The sequence below is a fragment of the Mucor mucedo genome (assembly GCF_025094135.1).
Source record: "Mucor mucedo strain NRRL 3635 chromosome Unknown EV154scaffold_50, whole genome shotgun sequence".
Classification (NCBI taxonomy): Eukaryota; Fungi; Mucoromycota; class Mucoromycetes; order Mucorales; family Mucoraceae; genus Mucor; species Mucor mucedo.
Window position 1 is genome coordinate 124,922 of NW_026252334.1, and position 17,809 is coordinate 142,730.

General features: G+C 38.8%; 7 protein-coding genes across 7 annotated transcripts; 3 read left to right on the top strand and 4 right to left on the bottom strand.

Moving 5' to 3' along the window:
* The first annotated feature begins 238 nt into the window (after nt 1-238).
* On the top strand, nt 239-1,161 carry EV154DRAFT_242701 (uncharacterized protein). Its single transcript, XM_051594555.1, has 2 exons — nt 239-932; nt 999-1,161. The coding sequence occupies exon 1, from the start codon at nt 525-527 to the stop codon at nt 783-785; it is 261 nt and encodes an 86-aa protein (XP_051457235.1). The 5' UTR covers nt 239-524; the 3' UTR covers nt 786-932; nt 999-1,161.
* A 282-nt stretch (nt 1,162-1,443) lies between these two features.
* Nucleotides 1,444-3,483, bottom strand: EV154DRAFT_421492 (biotin-protein ligase; the record flags this gene model as incomplete). The annotated part of the gene is made up of 5 exons (XM_051596026.1): nt 1,444-1,621; nt 1,741-1,903; nt 1,975-2,118; nt 2,245-2,330; nt 2,420-3,483. 5 exons carry the CDS (start codon nt 3,481-3,483, stop codon nt 1,444-1,446), a joined length of 1,635 nt encoding a protein of 544 aa, XP_051457236.1.
* Nucleotides 3,484-4,076: 593 nt separating this feature from the next.
* EV154DRAFT_481811 (uncharacterized protein) lies at nt 4,077-6,016 on the bottom strand (the record flags this gene model as incomplete). Its single annotated transcript, XM_051598420.1, has 4 exons — nt 4,077-4,292; nt 4,573-5,038; nt 5,101-5,222; nt 5,279-6,016. The coding sequence occupies 4 exons, from the start codon at nt 6,014-6,016 to the stop codon at nt 4,077-4,079; spliced, it is 1,542 nt and encodes a 513-aa protein (XP_051457237.1).
* A 419-nt stretch (nt 6,017-6,435) lies between these two features.
* On the top strand, nt 6,436-9,042 carry EV154DRAFT_510310 (P-loop containing nucleoside triphosphate hydrolase protein). Its single transcript, XM_051601693.1, has 8 exons — nt 6,436-6,622; nt 6,708-6,817; nt 6,877-6,990; nt 7,049-7,641; nt 7,710-7,897; nt 7,969-8,016; nt 8,093-8,284; nt 8,394-9,042. The coding sequence occupies exons 1-8, from the start codon at nt 6,442-6,444 to the stop codon at nt 8,993-8,995; spliced, it is 2,028 nt and encodes a 675-aa protein (XP_051457238.1). The 5' UTR covers nt 6,436-6,441; the 3' UTR covers nt 8,996-9,042.
* A 546-nt stretch (nt 9,043-9,588) lies between these two features.
* Nucleotides 9,589-10,992, top strand: EV154DRAFT_421495 (uncharacterized protein; the record flags this gene model as incomplete). The annotated part of the gene is made up of 1 exon (XM_051596027.1): nt 9,589-10,992. The coding sequence occupies one exon, from the start codon at nt 9,589-9,591 to the stop codon at nt 10,990-10,992; it is 1,404 nt and encodes a 467-aa protein (XP_051457239.1).
* A 130-nt stretch (nt 10,993-11,122) lies between these two features.
* EV154DRAFT_391873 (beta-lactamase-like protein 2-like protein) lies at nt 11,123-12,022 on the bottom strand (the record flags this gene model as incomplete). Its single annotated transcript, XM_051595124.1, has 2 exons — nt 11,123-11,871; nt 11,938-12,022. Coding segments are annotated over 2 exons (834 nt in total), but the record flags the coding sequence as incomplete, so codon positions are not given.
* Nucleotides 12,023-12,091: 69 nt separating this feature from the next.
* On the bottom strand, nt 12,092-12,698 carry EV154DRAFT_510315 (acyl-CoA N-acyltransferase). Its single transcript, XM_051601694.1, has one exon. It carries the CDS (start codon nt 12,681-12,683, stop codon nt 12,162-12,164), a length of 522 nt encoding a protein of 173 aa, XP_051457241.1. The 5' UTR covers nt 12,684-12,698; the 3' UTR covers nt 12,092-12,161.
* Nucleotides 12,699-17,809: the final 5,111 nt, after the last annotated feature.

A 17,809-nucleotide genomic window follows, 5' to 3' on the forward strand; every position in this document is an offset into this window, starting at 1 on the left:
TAAGATAACACCAGCTACCAAGTCTCAAAAAGCACAAGCTCAACATCATCTTTCAATGACTTATAAATGGGTCTTGATATGGGAGATGGTGCAAAAAGAGTCTACGCTGTATGTGCGACTTTTTTTTTTTTTTTTTTTGCACAGAGTTCCTTATTACGTGATGATTTAAATATTTATCTCAACATTTTGACATAATTGTTTATACAAACAGTAACAATTTTTTTTTCTTTTTTTTTTTTTTTAAAAAAAAAGTGTACTCATACAAATGAAGGTACATTCTTTAATAATAGTAATAATAATAGAAAAAGAATCAAACTCATAACAGAAGAGATGCTAGTGGTTCATCCTTTTTCATATTAACTTTCCCATGTGTTTAAACATGGAGCTTGCTTACAGCATACTTGATTGCGACATCATCGGAATCAAGTTTAGCCCTTTTAAAAGATGGACTTTGTCCAGATGTGTTACTTCTTTTATATTTACGGTAAGATGTACTTGAAGGTTCTTCTTCCTCCTCCTCCTCCATGATACGTTTTTTAGGACATACACAGGCATCTCTTTCCTCCTTTGGAGAGCGTTTCATACACTTGACAGTTTTTTGCTTTTCAGCTTTTGTGTATACTACTGCTTTTGGGCTTCTTACGGGTGTTGCTTTGGAGCTTCTTACTGTACTTACAGCAGTGGGTTTTTTGAAACCCATCCTGTTTTCACCGCTACTTTGGTTGTTTGCTACAAGGGTTTGTCTATCAGCTCGATATAAAACGAGGAATAAAAAGCGTTTATGATAGTTGTCTGGGTCTTCATATCCCCAACAAGGTCGCATCTTGATGATTTCATATATATTTTTTAATTCGGCTGCGTGAGCTTCTCTGCTTTCTGGAATGGTTTTATAGTTTTCTTCGTATCTCATCTTGTTCTTGCTTGATTAGATGGTAAAGGAAGGGAGGAGTGTCAGAAAAAAAAAACAGCATCATTTAAACCTTTTTTTTTTTGACTAGCGATCAGCCCTCGTACCACCCTAGATGCATGAAATCTCTTTGGGCTAAAATGAGGGCGGAAGGATTATTTGGCTTTTGAACGCGGTTTATTCTATAGCTTCATCGTAGACGAGAGGTGATGTTGATACTAAATTTTTTTTTATTTATTTACATATCACTGGTTATGAATACATGCCTAACATCTTGTTGGAATAAGAGGTAATACGCGTCCATTTTATTATGAATGAGCTGATACTGATGTAAACTTGGGTTTGTTTATATGATCTGACATAATCTTCGTTTTGTTTATATGATGAATAAAATTTCTCACACACTTTTTATGTTTTAAAAAAAAAAGAGGCAGAGGAACTGTTATATAGATGCTGTCGTCGATATGTAAGAGAAAAAAGTAGGAAAAGAGAGTAAAAAAAAAAACAAGTACAAATTAAATGACATTTTTGAATTTTTATTTCTTTTGCACTAAAAGCCCATTCATCATGTCAAAGCTATTTCCATCTGGTAAAAGACCGTAGATTTTCCCCCGTCGATCCAAACTCTCTACTTTAAGCATACCATAATCTGACGTGATGCCGATAATCTTGACACTTTCATTATTATGCGTTGTCAAAGTAACCACAGCATCACTAACCCAAAAAAAAAAAAAATGTGTTAAAAAGATTGGATTGACTACACAGAATTTTTATCTGTCTCCTTCATTTTTTTTTACCTGTGTAACCAACGTTCATAATATTTGTTTAGAAACCAAGCTCCCATTCCCTTTTCACAAAATTCGGTATAATAGATTTCAAATTTCACAAGGATGCCTGCTAAAACATCTTCTACAGAGAGTCTACTCAAGCCATGTGTCTCAATCACATCATTGATCGATACAGTGGGCTCACGATTCGACAAATTAATACCGCAGCCTAAATATTGTCAAAATAACACGATTAGACCATCTAGGAAGGCTTTCCATCTATAGACTACATGTATATACCAATGACCAGGACAAATTCATCATCCACAAAAGTTGAATTGATAAGTAACCCTCCTACTTTCTTGAGTCCATCCTTTGTTTCTACATATATATCATTGGGCCATTTCAACCTGAGTGGAATATTTTCATACCCACCAGACCTTTCTCTTATACTTTCCACAACGGCCAATGCAATCATATACTGAATAAATACCACAGAAGCATGTCGTAACTTGATGTGGTGTCTCATAATAAAACTAAATTGAAGTGCACCTGACTGAGATATCCAACCATTTCTACCTCTCCCTCTACCTGCAATCTGGTTGGTTGCAAGTGTTATAAAACCCGACGGTAAAGCTTGCGAGAACTTAAAATTTCTATGACGCGCGCGCGCAAGTGAGAAGAAGAAGAAGAAGAAAGGTAGACATCAATACATTGAATCAAGAGAACGTCTTTTATACTTTACTTGTCCATCAAAGATTGGGTACTCTCCATGACTTGAGCATACAGAATACCATTTCCAAATCTTAACCACGCACCTCCTCCCCATTCAAGCGTTCGTTTTTGAACCAAATGTTGAAAATAGACCTTCATATCGAAACAAGGTGTATGTGATAGTGATGGGTAGATGGGTTCTTTTGCATCGATGGATCGTGGATAAATGATTTCAACCAAGGAAGGCTTTTCTTCTTTTAATCGACATACATTGAGCAATTTAACTTTTTCACTCGGTGGATCTTCGATAGTAGACATATGAAAGATATCATGTTTGTCCTCAAGTAAATGTGTGATGGGATCCGAAATTCGCAACAAGTGAGAAACAGGTTTTTGTACCCATTCCTTTGTCAAGCCTGCTAAATAAAGTGGTGTCACATGGGGTACCACCGGTTCTTCATGCATCCGTACATGGAGCCCAATACGAGCAAATAGAGAAGCCAGGAAAGATCTTCGGTCTTTCTCTGATAAGATCAAATCATGAACAATGCTTTTTAGTGTAACACTGACATTGTCATCCGTGAGCAACATATCTTGTGATGAAATATCGTACTCTGGATGTGTTCCAATTAAAATCGCATTTCCTTTCCCCACTTTACATTGAACGATAGCAGCAGGACCTTTCGGTTCTTTACAAAGTACACTGGGTGTCTTGTATCGACCCAGGACCGTGACATTTTCATATTTCTCAGGTTCCACAAAATACCCACCCCCATTATAATACATGTTGATCTCTCGTGGCAAATCTTCAGGTCCTTCCAACACCACAGTGACGGATTGAGCTCCACTTTCACTATTGTAAATAAATCCAGGATAGGTTGTTCCTCGAGAGAGACCCGGATAAAAGCCTAATTCACGAGACTGAATGATTTCCATGAATGCGCGACCCTTTTCAAATTCGATGTGTTGTGAGCCATAATAGGCACCAGCACAAATGCCTAAATAGATACCCCCACCTCCGACAAAGTTTCGTATACGGGTATTGGGTGCTCCATCAAGAGCTTGACAATAAGGCATGTCTCTTCCTCCCGGCATGACGAGCATGGCACAATGGACCTCCCAAGGTTCCGATTGAAGTACCGTACGATCGATTTGTATAATGTCATAGGCATGACCTAACAAGGCCTTTAATGTGTTGACTGTGTGTTTAACGGAATTAGGAGAAGCACCGAGATCATCATATACCAACACATTCATTGAATTTTTTTTTTTTAAAAAAAGGGGGGGTGGGGAACAGAACAACAGGTTGCATACCCCACTCATTGTTTAATTTATAGTTTATTTTTTAAATGACCGACTTTCGATGGGGGGGGGGAAACCAGACGTTTTTTTGATTTCTAAAAGAGTTGCAACTATTCTATGGCTTGAATAAATGTAAAATTTTTAGATGTATAGAAGAATAATGACAATCAAAAAGCGACACTCTTTACAAAGTCCCACTTGCATCATTTTTTTTTTTTTTTTTGAAGAAGAAGAAGCTTTACAACTGGAGCAAAACAAGGCTTTTTAAACTCGACTTATTCCCGCCCCATAATTATAAAATCAAAAAAAAAAAAGAGGAAAATCAAAAGGCACAAAGCAAAAAAAAAAATATATATATTTTATTAAAAAAAAGAAGAAGCATGTAATCAAAATGAAGGATAAACCAAGCGTAGTACCGAAACGTCCTTTGGTTCTAAGAACCAAGATACTTTTCTCGATGCGATGGTTGTTGGCGATGTACGACGGAACATCTTGGTAGGGCACGACATCGGCACATATTCGAGAATATACACCGATGCCGCCAGGAGGACACAATGGAAATGTCGAAGGGATCTCCAACTGATATCAATATTTAAGTACAGCTCCAGGAACACAGCACGGGAGCCAGAGAAAAAAAAAAAAACTCCTCGAAGAACAATTCCAAAAAGCGGACAGCGGATTCCGGGCCAAGACCATAGCTGATGAAAAAGTTGACGAGTCTTTTCGGCGTAGCGGACCGTATTCGCATTTCCCACGTCATACATTGGGACAACTTGGTTTGACAAACCAAGTTGCCGGAACACCATACTTTTTGGCACGAACGCTCGAAAAACGCAAAGAAAGAGGGAAGGTCAATGGGCCCAGAGAAGCCGTGTAGCTTACCGTGTTGTTAAGTGCCATTTCATGCATAGAATTGATTTCGGCGGGATTCACATCCTCCGCGGCAGCCATTCTTTCCAAGTCGTCCAGAACGCGGTCACCATCTATGGTCATAGTGCGTATAATTTTGTTACCAGGAAACATCTTTCTCATTCTGGTCAGGTCAAACGAATGGTTAAATTTAATACGATTGTTATCAAACGAAAAAGATCCTGGCAGGAAGCACAGACGGTTCTGGCTACAACGGTAATCTTTCACAAAGTTCTTGGAGCACGTGGAAGAAGCGTTCCCAGGGTGGAACAGACTGTTCATGAAAAAAACGGCCAAGGCCAGACCAGAAACATCATGCAGTTGCAGACTATCACAATTGGACGTAATTACTTGATACGTGTACCGCAAAATGTGGTCAGCGTAGGCAAAGTATGCAACGTTTTGCACGTGAACAAAGGCACCCATGTCATACAATGCACTAAAGAAAAAAAATAAAAGTCAATATCTAAATTATGTCTTCCATTTATCTTTAATTCTTACCGAATTTTGCCTTCCAAGCTGGCCAAAAGACCAAAACCAACGTCGCCAGCCACAACGCGAACCTCCAAGCGCATGGTAAATTGGGTGGAGTGGTGCTCCGACATTCGACTCTGATACCGTTTCTGCATAAAAACATATAAGTTAGAACAAGATATTTAAGGATAATACAAAGACTTACTCTCTTAGACATATAATGTCCATCCGTGTGAGAAACGGTACTTCGAGTCTTTGCCGGAGACCACTCATCCGCAACAGAGCCATTAAACCCAGGTTCCTGCATGGAAAAGGGTGCCTTGATGTCATTGTAAAAAATGACCTTTGAGGCCTCACCAACACCAGGGGATTTATTTTTGCCTTCTAGGCCTCTGAACCGACCAAGACCCATGTCCATAGGCTTTGACACCGTCGTGTCTCCACCCACCAGCTCCCCAGCAAACGTTACGAACTCCTCCTTCAGGAAAGTTACCAATTTAAGTGGACCAAGTGGCCCGGCACCACGAACAAAAAAGTTCACCCCAACGTCGACTTTGACCTTGTTGGGACTTAATCTACTCCAATCCAACATGTTCGGCAGTATATCGGAATAATTGTCACCATCAAAAGGCGCCTTGAACCCGAAAGATGTCATTTTGAACCGAAAATGGCGGAACATGGCCAAGGATTGGTCCTCACGGACCAACTCACGCATTATTGCCACCACAGCGGACAAAGAGTTTGAAGGAATTGAATTATTGGCGCGTGACTTAAACAACCCACGGGAGACAGACTCAGCATAAGATCCTCCACAGCGGTTATAAACGCTCTCCGGGAGAACGACCTTACAAGCAGGCAAAAACAACTTGTCAACGAAAAGTTTTTGCATAGAAGGTTGGAGAGCCATGGAGTCACTGTCCAAGTTAAGGCCAAGCTCAGTCATGTTGGGAAAAATGGCATGTACCTGGAGAAGAGTCTGGCCTTGCATTTCCATTAAAAGACAATGTGCAAAGTCCTTCATAGTTTTCGTTTCTACGTTTGGAATAACTATAGACGGGTCATGTTAGTATAATAAGCAGTGGGTATTTTTTGAGTCATTAAACATGAGGGGGTAAACTGATTTTCGCGTTGCCATGTTAACCATGACAGTTGCTAGCAGTAAAACTGTACCTAAGGAAGCTCAACCTGTAAGGTACTCTTTTGTAATTCTTTGGAGCCAAAGTAAAAAAGAAAACTTTTTTTTTTTAGCTAAATGAAAGGGGTGGGGGGGGGAAAGTAAATTGATTTGATTGGGCGCTAGTTAAAGTCACTATGCTAGGCCCAAAAAAAAAAAAACTTAATTTTTATTTTTATTTTTTTTATCGCAAAATGTCGTTACAAAATAAAGGTGGACCCAAGAAATTCAGTTTTGGATTTCCTTCCAAAAAAGTTTCCTCTGAAGCTCCTAAAAGAAAAGCCCAGGAAACTTTAGTTGAAGATGCTTCTAAAAAGACTCGATCCGTTGCTACCTTTGACGATGAAGACGAACTTTTAGCCAGTGCTGGCATCGGTAAGCCTCTTTTTTTTTTTATACAAACGACGCGGGGGGAGGCAGTGGGTTATTTTATCATTCGTATCTAATACAACGGAAATAGCCAAAGAGATAATAAAAAAGGCAGACCTGGACGAGGATCAAGAAGATCCCTTGGACGCATTCATGGCAGATATTAGTGAGAAGGCCAAAAGTGCAAAGGCAGAACCTAAAGTAAAAGAAACACACACATATTTTTTTTTTCTTGTGATGTTGATCAAAGTTATACGTAGATACGTAGAGATGATATTGAGGAAGAAGATGATCTTGAAAGTTATGTGCGACATATGAAGGAAAAGGGGGTCAGTGTGGGTGCCTCAAACCAACCCATGCCTGAGAGGGACGAGGTAATTAAACAAAAACCTAAATATACATATAATTATACTGATACATCTTATATTTTAGAATGCTAATTCAGACGATGAAGTATACGCCACAGCTGCAGCAGTGGATGCACGTCTGGACGGGGGATACGACTCAGACAACGAAATCAATGCTTCTGCACCTGTAAAGAAAGAAATTGAGCCTTTAGCGCGTGTAGATCACGATACGATTAGTTACCCAGAGATCGAAAAGAATTTTTATGAGGAGCATGAGGATATTGCGGCATTAGACGATAAACGAGTTGAGGAAATTCGAAAGGAGCTTGGTCTGCATGTCACCGGTCACAGTATTGCTAAACCATGCCTATCGTTTGCTCATTTCGGTTTTGATGAAGATTTATTAAGCGGTATTATTAAAGCAGGATATACCGAACCATCCGCCATTCAAAGACAGGCTATTCCCATTGCTTTGGAAGGCCGTGATATCATTGGCATTGCAAAGACAGGATCCGGTAAAACCGCTGCGTTCGTCTTGCCAATGTTGGTTCATATTATGGACCAGGAAGAACTGGTGAAGGGCGATGGTCCTATTGGCTTGGTGTTGGCTCCTACTCGCGAATTGGCTGTACAAATTTATCAAGAAACAAGAAAGTTTGCAAAGGCTTATGGGCTCAAGTAATTTTTTTTTTAATCAACATTTATTATTTGTAATTCGGCAAACTAAAGAAAAAAGTTTATTATAGGGTCGCTGCAGTCTATGGTGGTGCTTCAAAATTAGAACAATTTAAAGACCTTCGTAGTGGCACTGTAGAAATACTTGTGGCAACACCTGGTCGTCTTATCGATATGATCAAGATGAAGGCTACTAACTTGAGACGTGTTAGTTATCTTGTGCTCGATGAGGCAGATCGCATGTTTGATCTTGGTTTTGGTCCGTAAAAAAAAAAAAGAAGGTATAAAAGAAAAATGCTACAGATGATATTGATACTTTATTGATTATAGAGCCTCAAGTTCGATCTGTTTGTGATAACATTCGACCAGATAGACAAAGTATGTTTTGAAAAAAAAAAATTTAGTTTACTAACTACAGTACCATGACGATGCTTACATGATCTCCTCTTTAAAGCGTTGCTTTTCAGTGCAACTTTTCAAAAACGTATAGAATTTTTAGCACGCAGTGTCACCACCGATCCGATTCGTGTCAATGTTGGAACCACAGGACAGGCCAATGAAGATATCACACAAATTGTTCAAGTGTTTGACGAAGAAGAAATGAAATGGGACTGGCTTATCCGAAAATTAGCTGGATTTTGCTCAGGTAAGTTTTCCAAACGGAGAAAAAAAAAAAAAATTAGAAAGATGTATGTGTATGTGTGTGTGTGTGTATGTATGAATTCTTTTTTTTTTCTATATTATTGTAATACTAGAGGGCAGCGTTATTATCTTTGTTGGCAGAAAAGACGCTGTTGATTTATTATCTTCCAATTTATTGAAATCTCAGTTTGATTGTATTGCTTTGCATGGTGATTTACAACAATTTGAACGTGAAAAGGTGCTTCGGGATTTCAAGGCGAACAAAGTTAAAGTGCTTGTTTCGACTGATGTTGCTGCCCGAGGATTAGATATTAAATCTGTTAAAAACGTCATTAACTTTGACGTTGCTCGTGATATTGATTCTCATACACATCGTGTGGGTCGTACAGGGCGTGCGGGCGAAAAAGGTACAGCGTATACATTAATCACACAAAAAGAAGACAGATTTGCTGGCGAATTGGTAAGACACCTGGAAACATCGGGTCAAGTGGTGCCACCCGATTTATTAAGTTTAGCCATGAAAAACCCAAGGTTTAAAGATGCCAGATCCAACCGAAGAGGAGGCAGAGGAGGAGGAGGACGTGGTAGAGGTGGAAGAGGTGGAAGAGGCGGTAACGGTGGAGGTAGAGGCGATAGAGACGCCTCAAGTGCCAACAGAGAGCCTATAAACTTCCAAAGAGCTACACAACAACAGAAACCTAGCCGATGGCAATAATAAATAAATAAAAAAATAAAATAAAAAACGTGCCAGCCAATCTATAATTAAACAAATGTGTTTCCCCCTTTATTTTTTTGTTTGTGTAAAACACTGAGCTTGAACAATTGATTGACTTTTTTTTTTGTTCTTCTTTCTGTTAACCTACAAAAAAAAAAAAAAAGATGCCAAATGATGTTCCTTTGACCCTGCAAAAGACAAGGCCAGACTCTTTGTCTGGGCCTCCACCACCTCCCTACTCTGATGAATATCCTCCTCACCCTATACGACTTCCCAATAATCTTGTCTTGAGTAGATTGGCAGAAGAAACAATTCAACACATTAATCCAGTAAGTTTATGGTTAGCCCATCTGTCACATTTCCTTTTTTTTTTAAAAAAAAAAAAAATATCTGGTTAGCCCTCCAATGTGTCATCACTTCAACTTCGACTGATTGCCTCTTGCTCTGACAATTGGCAATCAACACCGTACGAATGTTGCTGTGTGCTGGAAGACCGGTTTCTCTTATTAGGTTATCACGACGGGATACAATTAGTGGATTTACAAAACTTGGAAGCCAAGCCCAAGACCATTATCTGGATCAGGGCCAGAGTCATGACAGCCATTGAGTCATGTAGAGTGGTCTTAATCCTGGCAGGTCGATATAAACAAGTGAGATGTTATTCCTATGATGGATTGTTACGATTAATTTATGGTGTACTTTCATTGGATTGGGACACCCGAAAGAATCCATCGCATGAAGTGCCCACCTTAAAATGCTGGGAAAGTGTAGCCTCATTATCAGGCAAAGTACGGGACGATGATTCATCCGAAGATTCTCCTCCACCCACCACTGTACGTTCTACAAACAAGGCGCCATCCTCAAATCATGTCACTTTAGTGGATCAGCTGACATTGTCGGGTTTGACAAAGCCTTATTATGTGGTGAACAGTATTACTTTACAAAGCTTGTATTACAAGTTACCCGAATCCAAAGACGCATTGGCTATTCAAACTTACCAAACAAGTACATACGTCTTTGCTGCAATCCGACATCGTGATAAAATTGTTTTATGGCAAAGAAAGCGCGATCATCCATTAAGACCCTTTTATCGCTTGAAAGTCTTTTGGATTCCAACAGAATCCAAATGTATTTCTTTTGCAGATGACAGAAGTACTCTACGACATATTTTGGTGGTCTTTGCCAGTGAAGCCACTGCCATCGAATTAAGAGATAGTAAAGTAACGACTGTACCAATCGATCCTATTTTAGAGAGAATTTATCAAACCACTTGGGTGAGAGAACAATATGAACATCAACTGGCTTCACCTCGTTCACCCAATTCACCTATACCCACCTCTAGCTCAATGTCCACTTCATTATTTGTTAGATATCAAGCAGAACAAAACGATCCATCCAATACATATCCAACACTGCCGGCCAGTCTTTCTGTACCTCCTATCCAATGGACCTCACTTATTCAATTGCCTTTTTATCCTGACACACTTCCTGCCACAACCTTGACCACTGAATACTCTATCCCGCCTTCCTATTCAACCGTCATCACATCATTACCTTCTTCCGCTCCACCTGACCCAGTGGCTTTACCTTCAGCTGCTGCTCCTCAGTTATTTTTTGCAACGCTTTTAAAACAAAGTTATATGATTGATTTAAGTGGTTCTTTATTCTCTACACAAGTCTATAAATGGTCTGAAGTGCCCACGCATATAGAGTTCATTCAATTAGACAGTAACATCAATGATTGGTGTGTAGTAGGATTTGGTCAAGAAACCATAGAGATTATTCATATCAAAACAGCACAAACCGTACAACGTGTGATGCACGGTGTACCTGTGAAATTTTTGGGTAGATGGGATGAATATTTACCTAGAGAAGGTAAAAAAAATAAGGCTGTCTTCAAGTCTTTATTCTGGAGCTGTGCTGCCAATGAAAGAATCCATGTATACATGTTAAAAGCCGATGATGTATTAGCAACATTACCGACTGCATTAGCATAATAGTCTTTTTTTATTTTATTTTTAAATATAAATAAATAAACTATAGGCTGTTCTTCTGTATCCAGTGCCATTGACTGCTTAGGATTCGACTAAAGTTTTCAAAAGAAAATTCAATTTTCTCGGGTGTATCAACTTTGCCATCTCTCTGTAATTTTTGTAAATGCAGTACAATGCCTCTGGCAGCAGGTAGATGAAGTGATTCAGGGTAATCTTTATACAATTCCTCAACAATTCCCATGGGTGTCCAACTGTGTTTTGTGCTAGTGAATAACTGGATAATTTGGTTTTCTCTCTCCAAACGATGATGAATATATTCCTTGATCTTTTCGATACCATTTTCGATCAATGGGCCATGACCAGGATAAAGCTGAGTGGGTTTTAGTGTGACTAATTTTGAAAGACCATCAATGTATTCCGAGAGATCTTCAAAAACAGCAGTTCCTTGCCCAAGAACACAGTCAGCAGTAAAGATACTTTTCTCTTCATCTAACCAAAATGTGCAATGATCCTTTGTATGTCCTGGAGTATACACGACTTTTAAAGTAACGTCTTGTGCCTTAAATATTTGATTGTCCGTCAAATCATTGACCTGAATGTCCTTCGGAAAACGATCTAAATGATCCATGTGACACCCAAGAGGCAAAGGAAACTTATGCACCTTTATATTTTTATGAGGGTTGAGTCTAGTTGAATTTAAAATATCGTTCAATCCTCCCCAATGATCACCGTGTCCATGACTGATGATGATATCAGAGATATAAGCATCAGGATGTGTGTCTTGAATAGATGTTTCCAAGAGCCCCAAATATTCGGCTTTGCCTTCCCCACAATCTAACAGAATTTTTTGTGCACCTGCTCCTAAAAGATACGTGTTTGTGCCTGCATTTTTTTTTTTTTTTTTTTAAGAAGTTAGAGTATAGTCATTCGCTTCCGACCTCAATTTACCTTGAAGAGTGAATTTTCCCGGATTCAAACCAAGAACTCTCCATACTCTTGAAGACAATTGAGAAAACTTTGGAATGTTTGCAAGTACCTCTGTCATTGAACAAGTTTTTTTTTTTTAAAAAAAAAAAAGGAAAAATTGGTGGGAAAAGTGATTTGTAATATTTGCAGCTGAATAAACCAAGCTTTAACTTTTTATTGCGTAAAAATCTATATGCACCACACATTTATAACTTCTTGACCATAACGTGATCAGTGTCCTCTTGCTCTCCCACCTTAAAAATATGAGAGCCGACCTTGTAGAATCCTTGGCGTTCATAAAACTTGATAGCAACAGGGTTAAACTCCCAGACACCGAGCCACATGGTCTTTTTGTTAAGCTCATTGGCTTTTTGAAGACAGGCATTATAAAGAGCCTTACCGATGCCCTTACCTGCATAAGCTTTATCGACGTAAATACGCTGTAATTCAATAGCTTCCTTGTCGCCAACAAAATCATAGACATCCTTGTTCTCTCTTAATTGGGCAAATCCAATAGGAGTATCCTTGTCAAACGCCATAAATGAGTGCATGCTGGCATCATTTAACTCTCTTTGCTGGTGCTCTAAAGTATAGGCATCGTTTAAAAACGCTTCGATATTAGCAGGATCATTTTCTGCTGAAAATGTATCTGCAAATAATCTTCTACCCAAATCAGAAAGAACTTGAGCGTAACTTTGATCAATGGGTTTAACAATAATATCCGACATTTTCTGAAAATAAAGGGAAAAGTGCCGCAGCAAGCCCAATTTTTATACTTGTAACATTTGCTACCCAATATTCATTACCTAATGAAATTGTTTGATTGGATGAAGATGGCGGTAGCATCGTACCGGAGCTTGATAAATTTGACAGACAGCAAGCAATTTCTAAGGAACAATAAAAGCCCGAAAATTGCCAAAGTGGATCCAATTCTGGCCTGGCTGACAAGTCTGGGGGGCACTCCGATCACTAACTTTTAATTCTATTGGCCCTGATTTTGAAAAGTAGCCAATAGCTTTACGATTTAGTGTTTCTTCCGATCACTAAGTATGAATCTGATTGGCTAATACGAAAGACATGAAGAGCTTAAAATGGTATTGAGCAGTAAAGATTTATACGATATAAATACAATAGCATAGTATGGTGTCTTATTCTACGTAGATATGCTATTACCTATTTTAAAATTTTGATAAAAGAGTAATTTGAAATGGGTAACACACATACTATAATTTGAGACATGTTATTATTATGTTAGATCTTCTTTTTGTCTACTTTAATAAATATACCAAAAGTGATAGATTTTCTAAACAGGAACAGATTTTTGTCACACATTCACATGTTGAGGTGTCTAACTGGGATGAACAGTATGTTATTTTTATATTGTACCTTTTTCCTGACATTGAATAACTTATAAAACTTGGATCTCATAGCGGGGATTAGTTTTGTTTATATATATACAGGGAGTGCAATTTTTTTTTAGAAACTTCTTTCACAGTTAACTCTTTTAAAAATATGGCTAGAACAGGAAGACCACCTGGGAAAAAAAATTCTGTAGGTCATAGCGCCGGTCGACCATCTATCCAAAAAAAAGATGACCCTCGACAAACCACTTTGTTTCAAACTATGAAAAAAATCAATCAAAATGGTGAAAGCTCGAGCCAGGCTGATGAGGTAAAACTGGATTTTTTTTTTGCATGATATTTAAATTATTAACAAAAATTTATAGGCTGTAGTTGAGGAATCAAGTATGCAAGAAAATGAAATAGATATTTCAGACATCCGTGAAGAGCAATTACCTGTTGTAGAAGATCAAAATATTTTTATCACGTTGGATGAAGAAGAAGAACTGAACAACCGTATACTACCTGAAATAGATGACGGTGATGCTGATGAAAGTGTGACTGATGAACAGGAATTCTTGTCGGGCGAGGTTCAAAATGGTGTATTGTACCACTATTTCGAAGAAGTACAAAAACGACTGACAGAAGAAGCAATGCCGGCTGAATACAATAATGGCACTTTTTGGATTCGTCCCATGCAGCCTTTTTTTGCATTATTAAAAAAGAAGCCAGTAGAGTATCTGTATCGCCCAGATATTTTTTTATGGATTCCACATCTGTTATTGAATAATCAGATCAACGATTTGCATTGTCCAACATGCAATTCATCTATCGAAACCAAAGGGTTTAACAAAAAGCCCCACGCTCGCCGCATTGTTGATCTTGATAGGTCAGTTGAATTTGTGATCCTATTTTTGTAGTTTGAAGTATTGAATTAACCATTGTTGCACTTAATAGATGCTTTTACATCTTGACAAAAAGATACAGGTGTCTGAGTAGTATTTGTGGCAGTACGTTTAATGGATATGATTCCAAAATAATGCGCCAATTGCCCGTTCAATTACAGGCTGAATTTCCGGCCTATCTTAGTCATAGAGGTGCTGTTTCGAAGCAAGTGGGTGATCTTTTAAGGCCATGCATCCAAAACTCCATGGGACCTGAAAGAATATCAAAAGTTTTGCGTGAGCTCCATACATTAAAGCACGATCGCAGTGAGCTGCAATATCTCACTGCTATGAAGGTAGCAATCCCCCCCTCTCTTTTTAATATTTTAATATTAATATCTTTCTGAAGGCTAAATATGGGGATCAAAGCATTACTCGGTTCTTTACTATGCCAACAGTTATCGAGCCGTTTTCGCCTTTTGATAACCAAAAAGGATACGCAGGTTATACGCCTACTCAGACGTATATAAGGACCATTTACACTGCAATCATTAGTAAACTTAGGCCTTACATGGACAAGCAGATGATGCTTCTAGGTGGAAAGGTTTTGAAAGGAGATCATTCTTTTAAAATCATCAAGCACATGGCGAGTATTGATGGAACAAATATGTTCAATGCACTGTACACGATCTGTAACGAGTTTGAAGAGATTAGAATGATGCTGTTAGTACCTTCTAAATCACTTGAGCATCTGAAGTGGTCCTTCCAAAAAATGATGCAAGCATATGAAGGTTATGGTCACGACAGTCCTGTAATTTTTTATACGGACAATGTGCGAGGTGACCGCAAGTTTTTGGAAAATGTCATACCTTCTCTGAAAGTTGGTGTACGTTCAAGAGGCAGTAGAGAGGACGATGGTAACACTGGAGATTCTGAAACTCTTGAATTGCCTGAAAGCATTCAAATTCAATATTTGCGAGGATATGACGAGATTGAAAATGAAATGAAAATTTTACTGGTCGAAAAGTTTCATTTTGTAGAAACCAATGGTGTATTGGAAAGCTGTTCAACATCCGTGGTCACAGGATTTGATTGTGAGTGGCCATACAACATCACCACTAATGTTAAAGGAAAGCTTTCAGTAGTCCAGATTGCCTATGCCTCATCCGTGCTGGTATTACATCTGGATCCTACTTGGAATGTTTTACCATCCTCCCTGATTCACTTTTTAAAATCCCCCGTCATTTTGAAGATTGGACGTCAGGTTGGTGGGGACTTTAAGCAAGTAAAGGATTCCTTCGGCATTGACTGTGAGGGAGCTTTCGAACTTGGAAGGTTTTGCAAGCTGAAGAAGGTTGTGAAGTCTGGTAGGCTGTCTCTTTCGGCCATCTGTAAAGAAGTGATTGGGAGGGGACTGTCTAAAGATTTAAGAATCAGTGACTGGTCGTACTCCCATGAGCTCAGCTCAAGCCAAATTCATTACGCTGCGCTTGACGCATGGGCTTCTTTGGAGATTTATAATGTTATAAACAATATCTGCGAAGAATTGATCAGCACACCAACAGTAGGTCAATATCTATCCTTGTGGTCTCCAATGGGTGTAGCAGGTTATGGAATTGTTGAAGCATCTTCTGGATTTTCAAGCAATGGTATTGTTCAAGTGTCAATTATTCACATTGTTCGTACTAGTTTTGTATTGCCTTCAATAGATGGTCATCAAACAGAAATTATACTGGAATCAATTAAAAATGACCTCCCAAAAACGGTTTCTGTTCACAAGTCACTTTTGCGCAACGATAACAAAAGACATGTTGAACTAGAAATTGTTAAGACAACTACTCCATCAAACGTTTCAAATAATGGTGACATGGATATTACTGGTGATGGGCACGAAGCCGAACATGAAGAAAATAATGTAAGAGTCTCTGCCTTAGACTTTGCTCGGACTTTGTTCGGAGATGATATCGAAGATATTGATAAGGCGAACTTTGAGTATGGATATGGCCAGTTCAAGAATCGTCTCACTGCCTCAATCACTGAATCGACTGAAACAAGGCTTTATACTAGGGTTGTTAAAGATGTCTTCCATCTAATGGATTCCATCAAAATCGGGTCAAAGCATTCTTTAAAACTGGAATTCGTAAAAAATTTCAGAAACTGTTTGTTTATACTAGATGCTGATGACCAAGAAAACGTCTCTGCTGTTTTGTCAAACAAAGGGACAAGTTACGAAGAAAAAATGGCAAAAAATTCTGCTTGGATTTGGAAAAGGGTGAAGCGAACTATACCTCCTCCCCACATTCTGTATACAGGCCTGTACAATTTATTCTTGTCATTTGGTTCCTTGAAATGCGTAAAATCTGGATTACCTCTCTTTGATAAGGTTGCCTGGAAGAGTGCAGTCAATGTCCTTGTGGCTGTGAAAGATGGGCATGTGTCCGATCCTCCGGATTTGTCATTGTACCATGTTCGTGGTAAGGATCGAGATGGGCTAACCTTGTATAGATGTGTTCGTGGTACCAATTCTTTGGAAGGCGGTGTTCATCAGAACATTATAAGAAAGTTTGGATCTTTTGGAGCTGGACCAGAATTGACTGACTGCGCTTTAACAGAATACAGGCTTAGACATAACACTGATGTAATTATTGTATCAAAACATTACTAAAAAACAGTAACTAATTTTTTAATAGGCCGGTACGCTTAACAGACTTGGCTACGAACATAAGGGTCATTATGACCCTTGGCTTAATCAAGTAATCGAAAAACTCCGGGCGAGTTTACATCTCTCAGCTACGCAACAAACTGCATGTATGCCAAACGCCTTGGATTTTTGTGGTTCTGACGAAGTGTTCGGCATTTGCCCTATTTCAAATGATCTGATGGAAACCTTGTGTGTTGAAAAGATCAATACTTTGGCTCCGGGTACAAGCGATCTGATAAATACTGGTGACACATGCTTGTCAGACGTAGCATTATTACTGCTGCCGTCTACAAAGCGTGCAAACAACAGTAGATTTGAATATATCGCATGCAAGCAACATACCAAGTATGCAATCCTTCCTGTTCATACTTCTGAAGAAAAAGCACTCTTTGAAGACATTCTGGTCGATAACTGTCAATCATCAGCAGAGCCAAATTGGAGCCAATTCGCCTCTCGTTGGAACTCATCTGCTGACGGTGTGGCTATATTTTACAAGACGCCAGAACATTTAAAGCTATATTATAACATTTGTCAAGAGAACAAAATTGTTGCTAAAGCCAAAGCAAAGCATAGCACAATTATTCAAAAAGTCAGATCTGTAATTTCAGAAACCATGATTCCGCAATCTGTACCTCCAGCAATTAATCTACCAGGACGTTCCAACAATACAACTGTACCGTTCAACAGAATTCCTGTAAAAAATCAACAAATTCAAAGTAACGTTTTAAGCCCAATTTATATTTCCCGCATACAACAGGAACGTATTCCTTTGCAGGTGGCTTACAACGTCCCTTATCAAACTGCAAGCAATCCTTTCAAGCGCAAACGTATCCGGACATGCCAGATTTGCGGAGATACTGAGACATGTCCTGGTCGCAATAACAGAAATAAATGTAGATCTCCCTCTTCTTAAAAAATGAAACAAAACC